We start from the raw sequence: 14,616 nt of genomic DNA, 5'->3' as shown, positions 1-14,616 counted from the left end.
TCTGACAGTAGTCAGCTGATAGCTCTCAACCAATCAACAGCCTTGGATCCATTTCTTACCAACAGCTTCGACTGGCTAACATGCAGGGTCACACAAAATCTGCAAGCACTCCAACATACCAGTACATGTACATGTACTTCCACTCATACACACCGGAGACCAGTGAGCAAGTGACTGCTAATTCTGGGGCAATTCCACTGACGGGAAATTAAAAAATAAAATACTGGAATGAAACTAGTGGACATTTTGGAACACCCTTTGCAGTGTACATTTCCATTCTCCTTGCTCCCTAACTTCACTATGCATGCTATGCAACTCTCCCTGTTTACCATGCACAGACTCACAACTAGCACTGAGCAACGAGCAAAGCATACCAACTACATGTACATGAACATGTGCACTTGCCCACAACACACACACATACCATTTTACCCAAGGTCTTCTCTAGGCAATGACAATGTTTTTATGACAGCATCTGCCAGTTTACATGGTCATCCTTGATACAGACAAATTTAGCAGGAGGGGGGGTGCATTGCTTCAATCTACCTTGCCAAAGTCTATCAGGGCAGGCATGTGGCACACTACAAGCCAATGACAATTTCCTGTTCCTTGGGAGAACCTGACTGCAATGGGCCTCCTGAGGAAAGTTCCCTGCCATCTTTTTTTTATTTTTAGCTTCAGCATCATGAAGGTGACTGTTCACCTCCCATCCCCCCCAAAGGATCAACAAAGGGACCTCCACTAATATTGAACAAGGAGAATACTTGTGATCTGGGGGCATCTCAAAATGCCATGTGCAATAGAGACCAACTTCTGGTGCCTTGTAGCTGTTTGCCTTACGCTTTTCTTCCCACAGTATCATTCAGTCAACATGACTTCTTGGCAAATTTATGTGGTGTGTGCTTAGCAAAAATCAGCTAGGAACAAGCGATGAGAAATGTACAAGTATGTATTGTACATGACATATACATGTATGTACTAGCTAGTTACATGCTTTTGCTGAGCAGATATTTTCTTTTAGTCGCAAACTGCTCTGCTATAATTAGGTTGTCACAAACAAAACAAACTAACACAAAAACTTGTTTCGTACAATGCTGCTCGGCATCAAATAACTGCATCTTGCTTGGATGTTTAAAAAGCTTGGCAATACATGCATTTTTAGATCTGATCTGAGATCGAACTTATGGAAAAATGCAGAAAGTATCTTCCATGGGTGTGATGCGGGTGTGCTAATGGAAGGAATACATATTTGGGAAACAAAAGGACAGAGAAAAATTCATTTCTCAATTTCTGGGTAAAGAATTAATGCTTCCACAAACAGCTTTAAACTAAACCTAAGTGACACAAAGCACTAGATTAAAAACCACAAGCACAGTAAGTTGTAAGCTTGAGTAAAGAGACTTACACACCAGGTGTGAACTACAAGTACACACACAATTACATATATCACCACCATCCCCCAACCACTATACAAGTCAGGACATGTTTCCTTCAATGCAATATCCATTACTCCAGTCCTAACTTCAGTAATCTTCTGTTGAACATATTTTATCATTAATTATTTCTGAGCTGGAACTGGTAATGGCTTTACCAAGGGCCTTAAGCCAAGCGGCCGGGCAACCTTGGCAACAGGTGGCAAAGTTATATAAAGAGCTCCCTTGCTACGTTGCTAATGGCAACAGAGTGACGTGGGTACTAAATGCATCTTTTTTCTTCTCATTTTTCTTGATTTAACTGACTGAAAAAAAAGCATTTTGAGCTATAACAAGGAAGGGAGGTTTTGACTCACAGTTAGATGTTCCTGATATACGATAAAAGTAGGTCTGAAAAGCAAAGCAATCTCAGAGTTACTGAAGCAGAGCCCTTACAGTGATGACAAAATTCTTCCTGTTTTTCACTGTTTTGCCCTTTGCAAACTCTAGACTAAACAATTCACGTACACGTACCTATTAAAGCATGCTGTACAACCCTGGATTTTAAAGGCAGAAACTGCACAATAAAACCCCCAGAACCTAATGCATGTCTTTGCCACAGCACTGACTCTAGGGCTGTGCAACCAATCTGGATGAGACAGAGGGGTTTGTATCAGTCCTGAGCTCTCACACTGACAAATCCACAGACTTCAGTTTGGTTTCTACTGAAATTTGGGCCAGAGAGATGGCAGTCTGAGTCATTTCCTATACTTATGCTGAAGACGGCTTCACAATCTGGGAAGGGATCAGCATTCGCTGTCATTGCTCAACCTAACTTTTATCGACCAGCAGTTCACTTCGGTACATATTTAGTGTTAATTTCTAAAATGGCAATACATGTAAAACTAAGGCTAAGAACTGATTGACATTACTTTTTTTTTTTTTCTTAAAATATCAACAGGAACATTTTTATCTGTTTCAATCTCTAAAATCTTGCAAACCTCCTACTTTTCAAAAATTTTTAGCAGTTCCCACCAAATTCAAACACATGGAACTCGGAGAACACTGTATGACCTATCAGTATCATCAGGATCAGGATTGTTCAGGATCTCTACACAAGCTCAAAATATTCCACTAGCAGGAACAGCCCGAGGCTGGGAATACACGACTCAAGTCGAGTGAACTCTCCTGCTGACAATTTGGCCATACCTACAAAAGCCTGTCACCTGACCAGTCTTAAACAGTTGATGAAGCATGAGCTGACTGTACCCCTCCTCACGCAGTATATGCCACATGCTCGCCAATGTTCATATAAAGAGATTGGAGATTGTTTAAGCAGCTTGTGAAAAGAACATACAATGACATGGCTAAAAAAAAAGGAAGCAAAACTGCTCAACAAAATCATTCCAAATTTGTCATTTTCAAACTTGTTTGGACTTGCTGACTCAAAAGGTATGAATGGGAATTACTATGTGTTATTTGCCGTGTGCTTGGGGAGAAAAGCTGCAGGTAATGCCCTCACCTGCAGCTCCCGCATTAGTCACGTTCATTCTCCTAAGCTGGTGTGAAACAAATAATGAAGACTGGTTTGAGACGAGCCAAGAACATATCTGTTCCCCTGATGAGAACAGATGAATGAGACTGAACAACATTTCTCCTCCCAGCCCCCATCCCTCTTTTCACTTGCTAGTATACAGGCATGCATCATTATCAGGGCGAGTGGTGCCCCAGACTTCTGTAGGGCTCCCCAATCCCAACCCCCCTCCCACGGGACAGATTTATGTCTGCAGTTGTTGAGGGCAAAGCTCAGGGGAGTGCAGAGGTCACAGGGAACCACTTGCAGAAAGCATCATGTCCAAAAATGGTTTTTATTGCTGAAGTGTGCAGCAACTTTCACTGCCGGGACAATCAAGACAATGACTGGTGATGATTGTAAAGTAATTACAGTTGATGCAAGGAAAACCTGGGTTTCTTTCTTTTTCTTTTTTATCACAGGGGATGGTGTTGTTGGCAATTGCCAGGAACTGATTGGGAATAAAAGATTTTCACTACTACAGGAAGGAGGAATTACTGAGACAAATGCCAGACAGGTTGAGGCTTCTAACAGGGGAGCCTGAGGCACTTTGACGACGCGGGAATGTTATTTTCTGTAACACCTAAAGGGAGAAAACATACATGGCACCAGAGTACAGGCCTTGTTCCATGTTCGTAAACATGTCAACCCCCCCCCATCCCAAGTGCAGTTAGCCTACATCTTCCATTTCTGGGTGTTTATTTTCCAAAAAATAAATCTATAAAACGTAATCCATCCTGATGGAGTTTTGATATTCCTTAGAGTTTCCAAAGGACCTCTGGAACATTCATGTTCCATTATTCCTTGATTAACCTCCGTATTCTGATGTAAGCCCAAACCAAAACTATATCTGCATGGGTTCTTTCTGTGAGTGATCATTCTTGCCACCAATATATCATTACAATTAAACGGGAATACAATGTGGTATTTTTGTCCTCTATTTTTTATACAAGACAGAGAAAGTAAAGTTATGTATCAAGTTAACCCAAGAGTTTGGTTTTCCATTTCAATTTGCTTTCATATCAGTAACACTATCTGCCTTACAACATGAGCAAAGCAGCTGGCAGTAGGTGTACAAATGAGCCATCATTTTATGGACAACTGTTGGATCCATTATACCCTGGGAAATTATTACTGGGCAAAAGTTATCCCCCTTCATATCCCCCCCCACCACCCAAGGCAAGTTTATTTTTTCAAGGTGGCTGCTCTGTTTTGCAGTACAAATTTTTTATGACTGCATATATAAGGAATTTAGTAAATTTTTTGTTTGCTATTTTTCTGGCTGGTCTTTCTGCTGACATCAATCATTTTGGGGGCATCTGGATTCTCAGTTGGAGGGGGACAGGATGCTATTGGCAATTTTTGAGGACCCTCAATTTTTTTTTTCTTATGATGGAGTGCCTTGATGTGGTGTGCCAACATCTGATACCTTACAATAAGCAAGAAAGCATTTCCAGAGACCGGCATGGCCTCAACAATAGCTGCTTGAATTTGTTTCAACATACATGTACTTGTAAATGTAATACACAAGTGTGCAACGGATGGTTCACGACACTGCTTAAAATTGCACACAGGTATTTAAGTTTTATAATCATGCATTCTTAAAAGGGAGCTGAAGGATGCAAATTACTCTTGTCAGATGCAAATAAGGGAGATTACGAGGGATGGGATAAGGGGCTAAGGAAGAAGAGGTAGAATTACATAAATGTAGGGGTACGGGGAATGAGAAGGAATATCGTGATACTGTATCTCCCATCCCCCATTGACACGATCCATTCCATTGCCCACCCTGATCTCTACTTGTAACAACCCTTGTCATTTCTTGCTATATTCTGTGATCTTGTCAATCACATTGCATGTAGTTCCCAACAGACAATTCTCTGTTTGCTTCTATTCCAAGGCACTTAATAACTTAAATCAACACAAAATAGGCACTTGCAGTTCCCCTCAATGGCCCAAGAAAATCAATTCAAGAAAGACAAGCGACACTTTACATTAGTTCAAACTGTTGGGAGTCAGGAGTAGTTCTGGCATTGGCATTACAAAAAGACTGATAAAATGACTATGAGAAGTGTAAATCTCAGAGGAAAGGGTAAGATTGAACAGGTGTCATTGCCACCTACCACCCCAGTCCAGATACAATGCACCAAATTGGAGGAAACATCCAGAGGGAGAGAGGGTGAAGAAGGGCATGTGGTTCCCCTGAGCTTCCCAGCTGAACTAGGCGGAATTAGTGAGCACTGGTTTTGTCTGCCATCGGCAAATGGAAAATGATGCTACGTAATAAGAGCATCTGTCGCACTAGGCTTGAAGTGAACAGTCAGGGAACCAGGCCATGGTGCGTGTGAGCCTTTATTGCCCAAGCACATCCTGAGCACCAGGCAACGTTGAACAACTACCAGACAGACTCGTGCATAAAAAGTGTACAGAAGCACCGAGTGAAAGGCTGAATACTTTTGGTTTTATGGAAAAATACAAATAGTGCCTACTCTACCAGTCCACTACTGCGCACACACATGTATCATCCAATACTTTGACTTTCAACACTCCCACCGTTACTGGTACCTGTTCTTCTTTTGTTTGTGCATGAGAAAGACATTTCTGTAATGAGCAGATTTCTGTGCTAAATAGCTCCATGAAGTTGGTCTGAAGTCGACTTTGAGATTTCAATTTGATTTCTTATTAAAAGGTACTTGTATCATGTCTAGGGGACGAGGAAACAGAACACAATACGGAAATTCACCTCTGACATAAAGTCTGGGGATCGCAATCAATATCGTAGGACATGACTAAGTTGAAGTTCTGAGGTCACGTTCACCTCATCCAGCTGTTGCGGCAAGTTTAACTGGGACAGGGACGTACATCTGTAAGTCTCATCTTTGTTCCCTAAGTGTTGTTGTAGGGTGTCCTGGTATATATGAGCTCTCTCCAGGGGAACCTTTGACCCCACGCCAACCTGTCACCCAGGCTATCTTACACTAAACTGACATATGCTAACATGAAACAGGCCTGTTATTGCAAGTAAATGCGTCCTGAAATATACTTTTTTTCCACCAAGATGGATTTCACATCCATCATATTTTAAACAATAACACATTCCAATACTGACAGATAAAAACATTTTGACTTCTGGTAAAAAGGTTATGACGTCAGACTGAATGACAGTCATTTTGCTGACACAATAGATGTGAGTGCTCCCCTTAACAAAATATGAGGAACAAATTTCATCTTTTAAACTTCTTTTCCAAAGTTCTAATGCATGATAAAATGCAAGAAAGATGGCATATTTGTGAGACTACACAAAGTACATGCAACTCTTGCTACACAAAGCAATACCTTCAGAAAGTTAAATGCTAATATAAAGAAATGGCGGAAGGCAATAAATACTGTACCTTTGTCAAAATTAGCATTCCTGTTTTGTTTTGGGCTTGGGGTGTCCCTGGTTTTCCCCCTCCCCCTAATTTATCATAGAATTCTCAACATTTGATTCTTGGAAGATAATAGTCTACCAGGAGATGAAACAATCTAACTGAAGGAATATCTCGATTGGAGAAGCAACCAGGCATCATGTTAGGGTACCTTTTCGTCAAAATGCAGCGCCACAGTACTGTATGTTAAAAATCATATTTTTTGAAGACTTTGCAAAAAAAAAATGTGTAAGTGACTAATTTTTTTTTAGTATAATGTCTCCACTGTCCACTGAGGCAATATTTAACAAGCTAATTTCCTGTTTCTGGTTTTTTTTCCTTTTTTTATAATTAATCAAAAAAGAGGTTTTTATAATCAATCTACAAACAATATTATTAAACCTTTGACCTTTAATTTTTATTGAAAGAAAAATCCTTAACACTGTAAAGAGTTCCACTTTTCTGAACTATAGAAACCTCTGCAACAGTTGTGAATGCACTTGACTAGCTTTATCAGTCATAGTGTCCTTGGTGTCAAATTAAGTGTGGTTAAAAGAGTACACAACATCCTCTTATCTCAAACACAAAGTGAGACCACCAGCAATATTTCCAGATTGAAGGTTTCAAAGCAACCGGCTGTGATTACTATTAAAAGGTGGAGATACAACTTGTTTGGGTATACATTTTTTTTTCTCCTCGACTCTCTTTTTCAAACTCTGCACTCATTGGGTGCTCTGAACTGAACAAAACAAACAAGCGTTGTCTGTCTGACGAGATAAGAGATTTTGGGAGGATCTGACGAAGAAAGAAATAGATTGTTATGCAGACTTGAGAAATTTGTCCTTTCTTTTCAAGTTGGCATGTTACGATAATTTCATTAATAACTGCTTGATAAATGGAATTGTCCGAATGATGAAAAAGTCTGATCAGAAGATGGAACAATTTGGAACAAATTATAAACCGTCATGAACTTCAACAGCCTTTATTTTGTACTTGAGGCTGGAAGTACTTATATATCTGTCACTATGAACAGAACAAAAGATGAAACCTGTGTTTCCATTTGAAACAAAGTACCTATGATCCTTTAAAACAATACTCTGTGCTAAATCACCTTGTCAAGTCCAATATTTGGACCACACTTCCAAGCAGTTTTGTAGAAAAGGAGTTGAGAGTCAGAATGTTAATGGCTGCCACTTGAGAAAGAATGCCATGTGATCCGATGGTATTTCTTGCTTCCTGGTGGACATTTGTTATTGAGGAAAATGTCATTAACATCTGAAGGAACTATGCTTAGCCATTGACAGTTTGTCAAACTTCTTTCATGAAAAAAAGCATATATCTGAGTGAAGTTCACACGGAACATGCCAAATACACAAAGCTATGTAGATCTTGAGAGAGTGATCAACACTAAATACTTCCAAGAAACTTTCCTGTAAGCTAAGATTCCTGTAAACAAGGAATTTGAATGGAAGTGTGGTGGTCTTCGATCACTGACAGCTCCTGATAAACACACAGCAGTTTGGGGGCATCATAGACAGTTACTCCTCCAACACTTCAGCAACCTGCTAGTTTACTGGCAATCAACTTAAGTTTTTACTCAGAAAATTTCACCAACATTCCTTTGGACTAAAGGGAAGCTTCTGGCAAACCTGTATTGTTGCAAAACTTCAGAAATGCTTTCACCATTTACTCCAAATGTAAAATCGATTTTTTTTTTTTTTTAAATTGAACTGCAGCCAGCCCAACGACAAAAGGTGCAATGTACACATATTCACATGGGAAAAAAATGTATGGATCCGCATGTTTTGAAACATGTACATGGAGTATTTTTATTTAAAAATAACACAATTCTGAGCTGCATTCAGTACCTCTGAAAAGCAAACTTGATAACAGATACGATTTGAAAGTTTGCATGGTGAATTTCAGCAAGAGGAGTCAGATTGTGGAGGCAGCATGCAGCATTTCTCGTCTGGGTTTGTGAGGCTCTGAAAAGAACCGTGAAGGAACTCAATGTCTTAGCGAGTATGCCCCGTCCATCATCAAACTTGATACCAAAAAGGGGACAAAGGCGATGCCCCCCTCCCTCTGACAGCATAGTACCAGCCGCCCCTTTAATTCTCGTCTCCTGTGTTCTGAACCCCTTCCTTTACCCTTCTTGACACATCTCACACCCTCATCCGACTCCCCCAACTCCACCCACATCCTTCCTATAATTCTGGTAATACATCTGCCAACAGTGAGCAACGGACCATCGCAAGATGTCTCTTGCAGCATGCATTTGCCTAATATATGTAATGCATAGTTGAAATGTCTTACTCATGCAACATCAAAGTTGTTACAGACCAGGCCATTACATGGTCATCAGTAATCATTTTTATTTCACTTCTTTTCTAAATGAAATCACTGGAGATGCACCCTCACCCGGCCAATGGGAGACAGACTGGTACCGAGTTTTCCAACTGGATTTTTGTGCGTTCAGCGTGCACGTGGAAACCATACATGTACATGTACATTCCAGAATAAATTTGATGTGTACTCGGCATGCTCTGCATCAAACGCACATAAACACGCGGTGAGTTCATACATGTACCGAAGGACTGTCAAACTAACAACATGCCCTCTTTTGTTCCAGCTGGATGCAGATTACATGTTCGTGTTCAATTACTGGGTAGCATTATGTTCTCCAGAAGTTTCTTAAGAAGACAACTTTTTGCTGAATGCTAACATGTACGTGATCTTTTTTTTTTCTACCAAAAAAAAAAAGCCTCCAAAGCCATCTTGGATGTGGAGTGTACATGTATATAAAATATATGGGAAATGGAGCGTGTAGAGAATTTGTTTTGAAGTTGTCCTTTGGCACAAACTGATTAATTAAAAAGGAACATTTACATAAGTTAAGAAGTGAATTGTACATATCTTTTTACATCTCAATCTTTCCCTCCCACCTCCCCCCCCAAAAAAATTTGACAAATGCTTCTGTGTTAAAGTGTACATGTACTACAAAGTCTATCATTTGGAAGCAACAATGGAAATTTATACATGCATGCACTTTTACATGTGCATATTCATGAACCTCTTTGTTAAAGTCTGCTACAATGGTCAAGACACGTGCATATTAAGAGTAGAACAGAACAGAGTCCATGCGGAACCCATGCCACTCCTTGCACAGAATTGCGACACTTAAACATAAGTGAGACTCTACTTGCAAAACAGAAACTCCTCACATCATTCACTGCTACATGGAATGCAAAGCTGTACATGTACGCGTGTAGGAATCCTTCAAGAAGCAGAAGGTTGCCAGTGTAACCTCTCATTCAAGTTCAACCAAACAACACAACCAATGCCTAAAGAGGCTCACTGGCATCATTACTTGAGTACGTGTACAGTAGGATACGAAGCTACGGTAAGAATCTTTCCAAGACCCAGAAACTCGCCAGAGTAGCTTTTCTTTCAAGCAAACAATGCAAAGAGCCCTGTCTCTAAAAGAATGGAAAGAAAGAATGACGGACCACATTCTTCCCGGATAGTCTTGGAAATGATTGGCACAATGAGCAGGTATCACAAATAATCGAAATGGATGCATTAACAAACTTATGTTGCTTAAAGATACATGTACCTGTACATACTCTTGTGCTTACACTCACTCTGTGGGACAAAACACTCTCCCAAGTCTCCCCAGCCAATTTCCTGTGTAGACTATCCATCAAAATGTCTCTGGGATGGCACAAATAAGGAAACTCTGCAAGGTCGTCCAACTCCCGAACTGGTGCAGTTTGAACTGAAAGGGTCCTGAATCATGAACATGCTTCAGCTTTGGTCACTGGTTATGCATTTTTGCAACTTTAGTTGTGCCTGGGTGAAATCATTTTTCCGACTGAATGAGAACGAAACGTTGGAGTTGGTTCAGAGCCAGTTCTAAGTGGCAAGAAATAAGCGGGCGATTTTTTTGTCACCTTTAAGCAACTTATACATTCCAAAATGTTTTGTAACATAATGCAAATAGAAAGAGGAACTTTCTTCTGAGTGTGAAAAGACACAGCAGCATTGGTTAAAAAAAATGCCTATCACTGACTGAAAACGATGGTAACCAACAAGGTCATCTGCTTCCTTGCACCGGTACTTTGTCGCTATCGGATGACGTAATCATTTCTGATTCTTCAGTTTTGTGGGCCACCTTAAGAAACATACATATTCCTGGTTGCTATTTGACATCACAAATATGTTTCTCATTTGGGATTGCAAAAACATGCCCAGTTTTCATACATGTGCAATGAAGGAGTATAGCATTGCACACAATGTGTACTTGTAAGAAGAAAATGGACCAATATACATGTACATGTACTGTATGTGCTGCAGCAAATGGAATTGTGCTTCAGCTACATGACATTCTTGAAGGGGATGCCCATCCATTACTGATAAACTAATAATTTATTGCAAGTGCATAATTTGCAAGCATCTGAGTTTCACTCTTTTTTTTTTCCAAATGCTTGCGTGAAACCAATAAAATTACTAAATTCACCCCTCATGACCAAGTGAGCATGTTGCCAAGATCATTATGACATGCAGTTCAAGACACAGAGACACGATCCGCCAGAGGCAGTTTCGGAGTTTTTCTTAACAGGTCTACCCCCAAAAAGGTTGCAAGATTATCCTTTGTTGTAAATCCGTTCCTGCAAACACAGGATATCTCATTTTCTTTACGTGATTTGTGGCTTGGGGATCGCTAAAAGAGAAAATGTGTGAAATTGCACTAGGCCTCAATCCATCCTTTTTAATTCAAATTCACAATGTCGATGTATGCATGGAATCCGGCGAAGAAATGCCACAGTTAAATTTCTCTAAGCATTCACAAGCATTCAGTTCACATGTTTAGTTGCTGTGCCTGCACATGTACAACAGCAAAAGTATTATCAGGGCCATGAATACCCTATAACTGTGGGGTTCGACATCTGCCATGCTCCAACGAATGTGGGAGCGTGGCAGATGTCGAACCTGTCAGGGGTAGACCAAGAACCCAGTCAGATATCCACTGCCTAACCTATTTACATGTAACCGGGTGTCAGTATTCTTACATACATGTACATGTCATGACATGTACACTTTTGCTTTTCTAATTACAAAATGCCTCTTTTAACATTTTGATATGGCCTACGTGTAGTGGTGTGTTGAAATGTTAAAAGAGGTGATTCGTAGAGTCCTGGTTATTTGGAATAAAGACAGATATGATATCTGGATGGTGATACATTCTAATACTCCACAAAATAATAATTTTAGCCAGTAAATAAATCTCACTCTAGCTCTTCGAAACAAAAAGTCAGATTGCAATGCGAATTTCCCCAATGCCAATGCCATGGCCAGCATTGCCAATAATGAACATGCTGATAAGCAGAAATTCCTGTTTATTCTCTGGGACTCAGAATATCCGGCATGTCTGATAAGTGATTCTGAATCAATTTGTGTTGAGGCCATGGCTAAAAAATCATGTTGGCGCAAGTACTGAAATTCACAGCACGCCAAACATTTCGACCAGGCTATAGTATCACACATGACATCGAAGGATGACATGCAAAAACACACACAACCAATATGGCGGCCCCCATGATCACAAACCGATTCACATCATTTTTTTATTTTAAGAAACGACAAGTAGGATTTCAATCCCTAGATGATCAAATGAATACCATAAATTACATACAAGTATCTCCCATCAGTCTTTTTACAGATAATACAATATTTGATACAAAAGATCTTTAAACAACAGAAATGAAAGGAAGAACTAACCTCTGCTGTTGTGGATACTTCACACTGAGCATGCGCATTCTCGGGAAGAGCTTTAAAGGGGCGCGCTAGCTCGCGGTGGCGCACCAACCAAATGCGGCGGTTCGTTCCCGAGCACTTTGAGATTGTCACAGATGGAGGAAGGTCACGTCAGAGTGTGACATTACTGTGACCCCCCGGCCATTTCTTTAGCAAAACCTGTGGCACTGTTGTCAAAAGTGGAGCTAATAAAGGGGATAGAAAAGTAACACTGTTACTACCACAAAAGCGCCACCTATAGAAGTATCAAGCGACGTTTCTTTCCTTTTCTTTTTCACACGACTGTCTGTGGAAAACACCAATTACTTTCAGATGAGAAAGTGGTTCTTGAGAGGAGACTAGTCTTCTCCCCTCCCCCCGTCGGGCTTTACTTCACTTTGAAGAAAATCCCCCAAGTCACAGTCACAGTCTTTATTCAAGACGGAATCCCTCTGCATGTTGTGTTCAAAAATTGCATACAAATAAATAAAAATCGAGATCGCTTTCTTTTGTAATGGCAGAAAGCATAGTGTTGGGTTTTTCAGGTCTACGGAGCGACAATCGAGGAAAATGGCTCCGTAAATAGTTAAGCTCGCCGTCAATTGAATGGCTGTGGCTACTGCTATAATGGGACGAGTACCCTTGTCACCAAAGTCATATGTTCACTGTCACCTCATCCTTTCTGAATGGACGGTCCGAAAACTTCAGGATCGAGTGTTTGGGTTGGTTGATTTGTTTGTTTTGTCAAAGAGTGTTTTTCTTTGTGTTTTGTTTGGTCTTATCTGTCGCAAATACCCCCCCCGCCCCTGCTCGTGCTTGGCACTGTACTATCGGGGAGCTATTTTCCCTCCCTGTCCCGACTCCATTGGTGTGACTTCTTGTAGAAGGCCTTGCGTTGCTCACAAGTAAGTACCAGTAGCACGTTTTGGCATGGGATCATACGCTGATCATCCCCTGAATTGGTTCCCTCACACTTAAGGAAGTTGTTTCAAAACAATTCAGATATAAACGAGCATATTCAAGAGCTGAGGGGCTGTTTACCCCCACCCAGCGGAAGTGACGCTGGTTCAATTGCAAGCGCACAAGTTTTAAGCGCCTGTCATCCAAACGGTCTCCTGCGGCTTGACCGTGTTTACTTACCGTCATCAATGTTCCCAGATATCTTCGCATCATCCTGAGTGGGGAACAAGTTACTTAATGCACACGACCTACAAAGTTGCACCCTTTTACTGATTCAACAAGTGGCCGTTTTGGCCTTCGATCAAAACAAACTTCAGACAAGCTGGTCCACATTATTTATGATGGTGTCTGTGCCTCATGCATGCTCAGTTTGCGAAACTTGTTTTGACATCATAAACATACCGTGTTATTCCTCGAAACATGGGGGAGAGGGATACACAAATCAGGACCTTGGCTATCCGATAAACACGCTCTGCCTGTTAATAAGCAGTGTCGATATTTCAGAGAGAGTAAACCCGTGGACCGTCATGTACCTGTACCAACAATTTACGGTAATTTTCCAAATATGTAAAGGCTTTGCCAACTTGTGACCTAAAACTTAGTAAAGGGGTAGTCACCCAAATGCTAGGGACTGTACAATGGCCCATCCCTTTCTTCTACCCCCCCAAAAATCTTTGACTTTCATGGACCCAAAGGTGTTGCCCGTAACTCCCAGTATCCGAATTTGGAGGGGCTTTGGAAATAGGATGGGCTTTTTACGCAGAGAGATTTTTGTTTTTAAAAAGAATATGCATATAATTCCAAATACTGTTCAGATTGCTGTGTGCACTGTTCACGAGGCTTACGTTACGTTTTCATCAACGAGTTTAACCTCAAAACACAAACACAATTGTCTCATCCACGACGCAGCACCAGCCGGGGGGGGCTTATATTTAGTCTTCAGTACACAGCGACGAAAAGATTTCTATAGGCCTACTTTTATTTGTCCCCTTCATCGAGCCGAGCCAACTAATACATGTAACGATGCAAAGGTATCAACCAGTAAGTCGGTCAAATATCTTACTATCCACGTGCCATAAAAAATGTAGCGGGGACGACACGTGCCACTCACGTGCATGCGCTGCATCTAGAAAGGACCCACACAATCTTCGTGCGGTTGCTTGGTGCAGGGTACTCGATGGAGCATCGTCCTTCCACGAGGCTTAGGTACAGACGACGATAGTTTCACGACATTGTTAAGGGGAAAGAAATGAGATTATCATTTTGAGCTGCGCTCACAAATAGAGTTTGCAGTAATGGAATAATCATGTTGTCGCCCTTTTTGTGTGTGTGTGATTTTTTTTTTTTTCATTGATCTATGAATGATCCCCTATTTAGTTACAATTATGAAGGCTCGCACACAGACTCCACGAGGGTGTGGTTCTCGTTAGCCCTTTCTAGCTGACATGACACTGAGTCACACAAGCAG

The 14,616-nt window shown here is 40.9% G+C and overlaps 1 protein-coding gene across 3 annotated transcripts in view; it reads right to left on the bottom strand.

The window, feature by feature from the left end:
* Positions 1-14,616, bottom strand: part of pomp (proteasome maturation protein) — a 194,206-nt gene that overhangs the window by 40,515 nt on the left and 139,075 nt on the right. The window contains exon 1 of one of the 3 annotated variants that reach the window (XM_022235913.2): positions 12,174-12,315. The exons of 1 other annotated variant lie outside the window; for it this stretch is intronic. Coding sequence is in view for 1 of the 2 variants with exons in the window: in XM_022235912.2 (XP_022091604.1) it covers positions 5,109-5,178 (70 nt within the window). In the remaining variant the exon portion in view is untranslated. Of the gene's footprint in view, positions 1-5,108; positions 5,194-12,173; positions 12,316-14,616 lie in introns of those variants that run through there. One more of the 3 variants, XM_022235912.2, reaches the window with a different exon arrangement.

Source organism: Acanthaster planci, linkage group LG02 (genome assembly GCF_054643075.1).
Source record: "Acanthaster planci isolate LZ-2023a linkage group LG02, COTS_SCS, whole genome shotgun sequence".
Taxonomy (NCBI): domain Eukaryota; kingdom Metazoa; phylum Echinodermata; class Asteroidea; order Valvatida; family Acanthasteridae; genus Acanthaster; species Acanthaster planci.
This window is presented reverse-complemented; position numbering and strand designations above follow the sequence as displayed.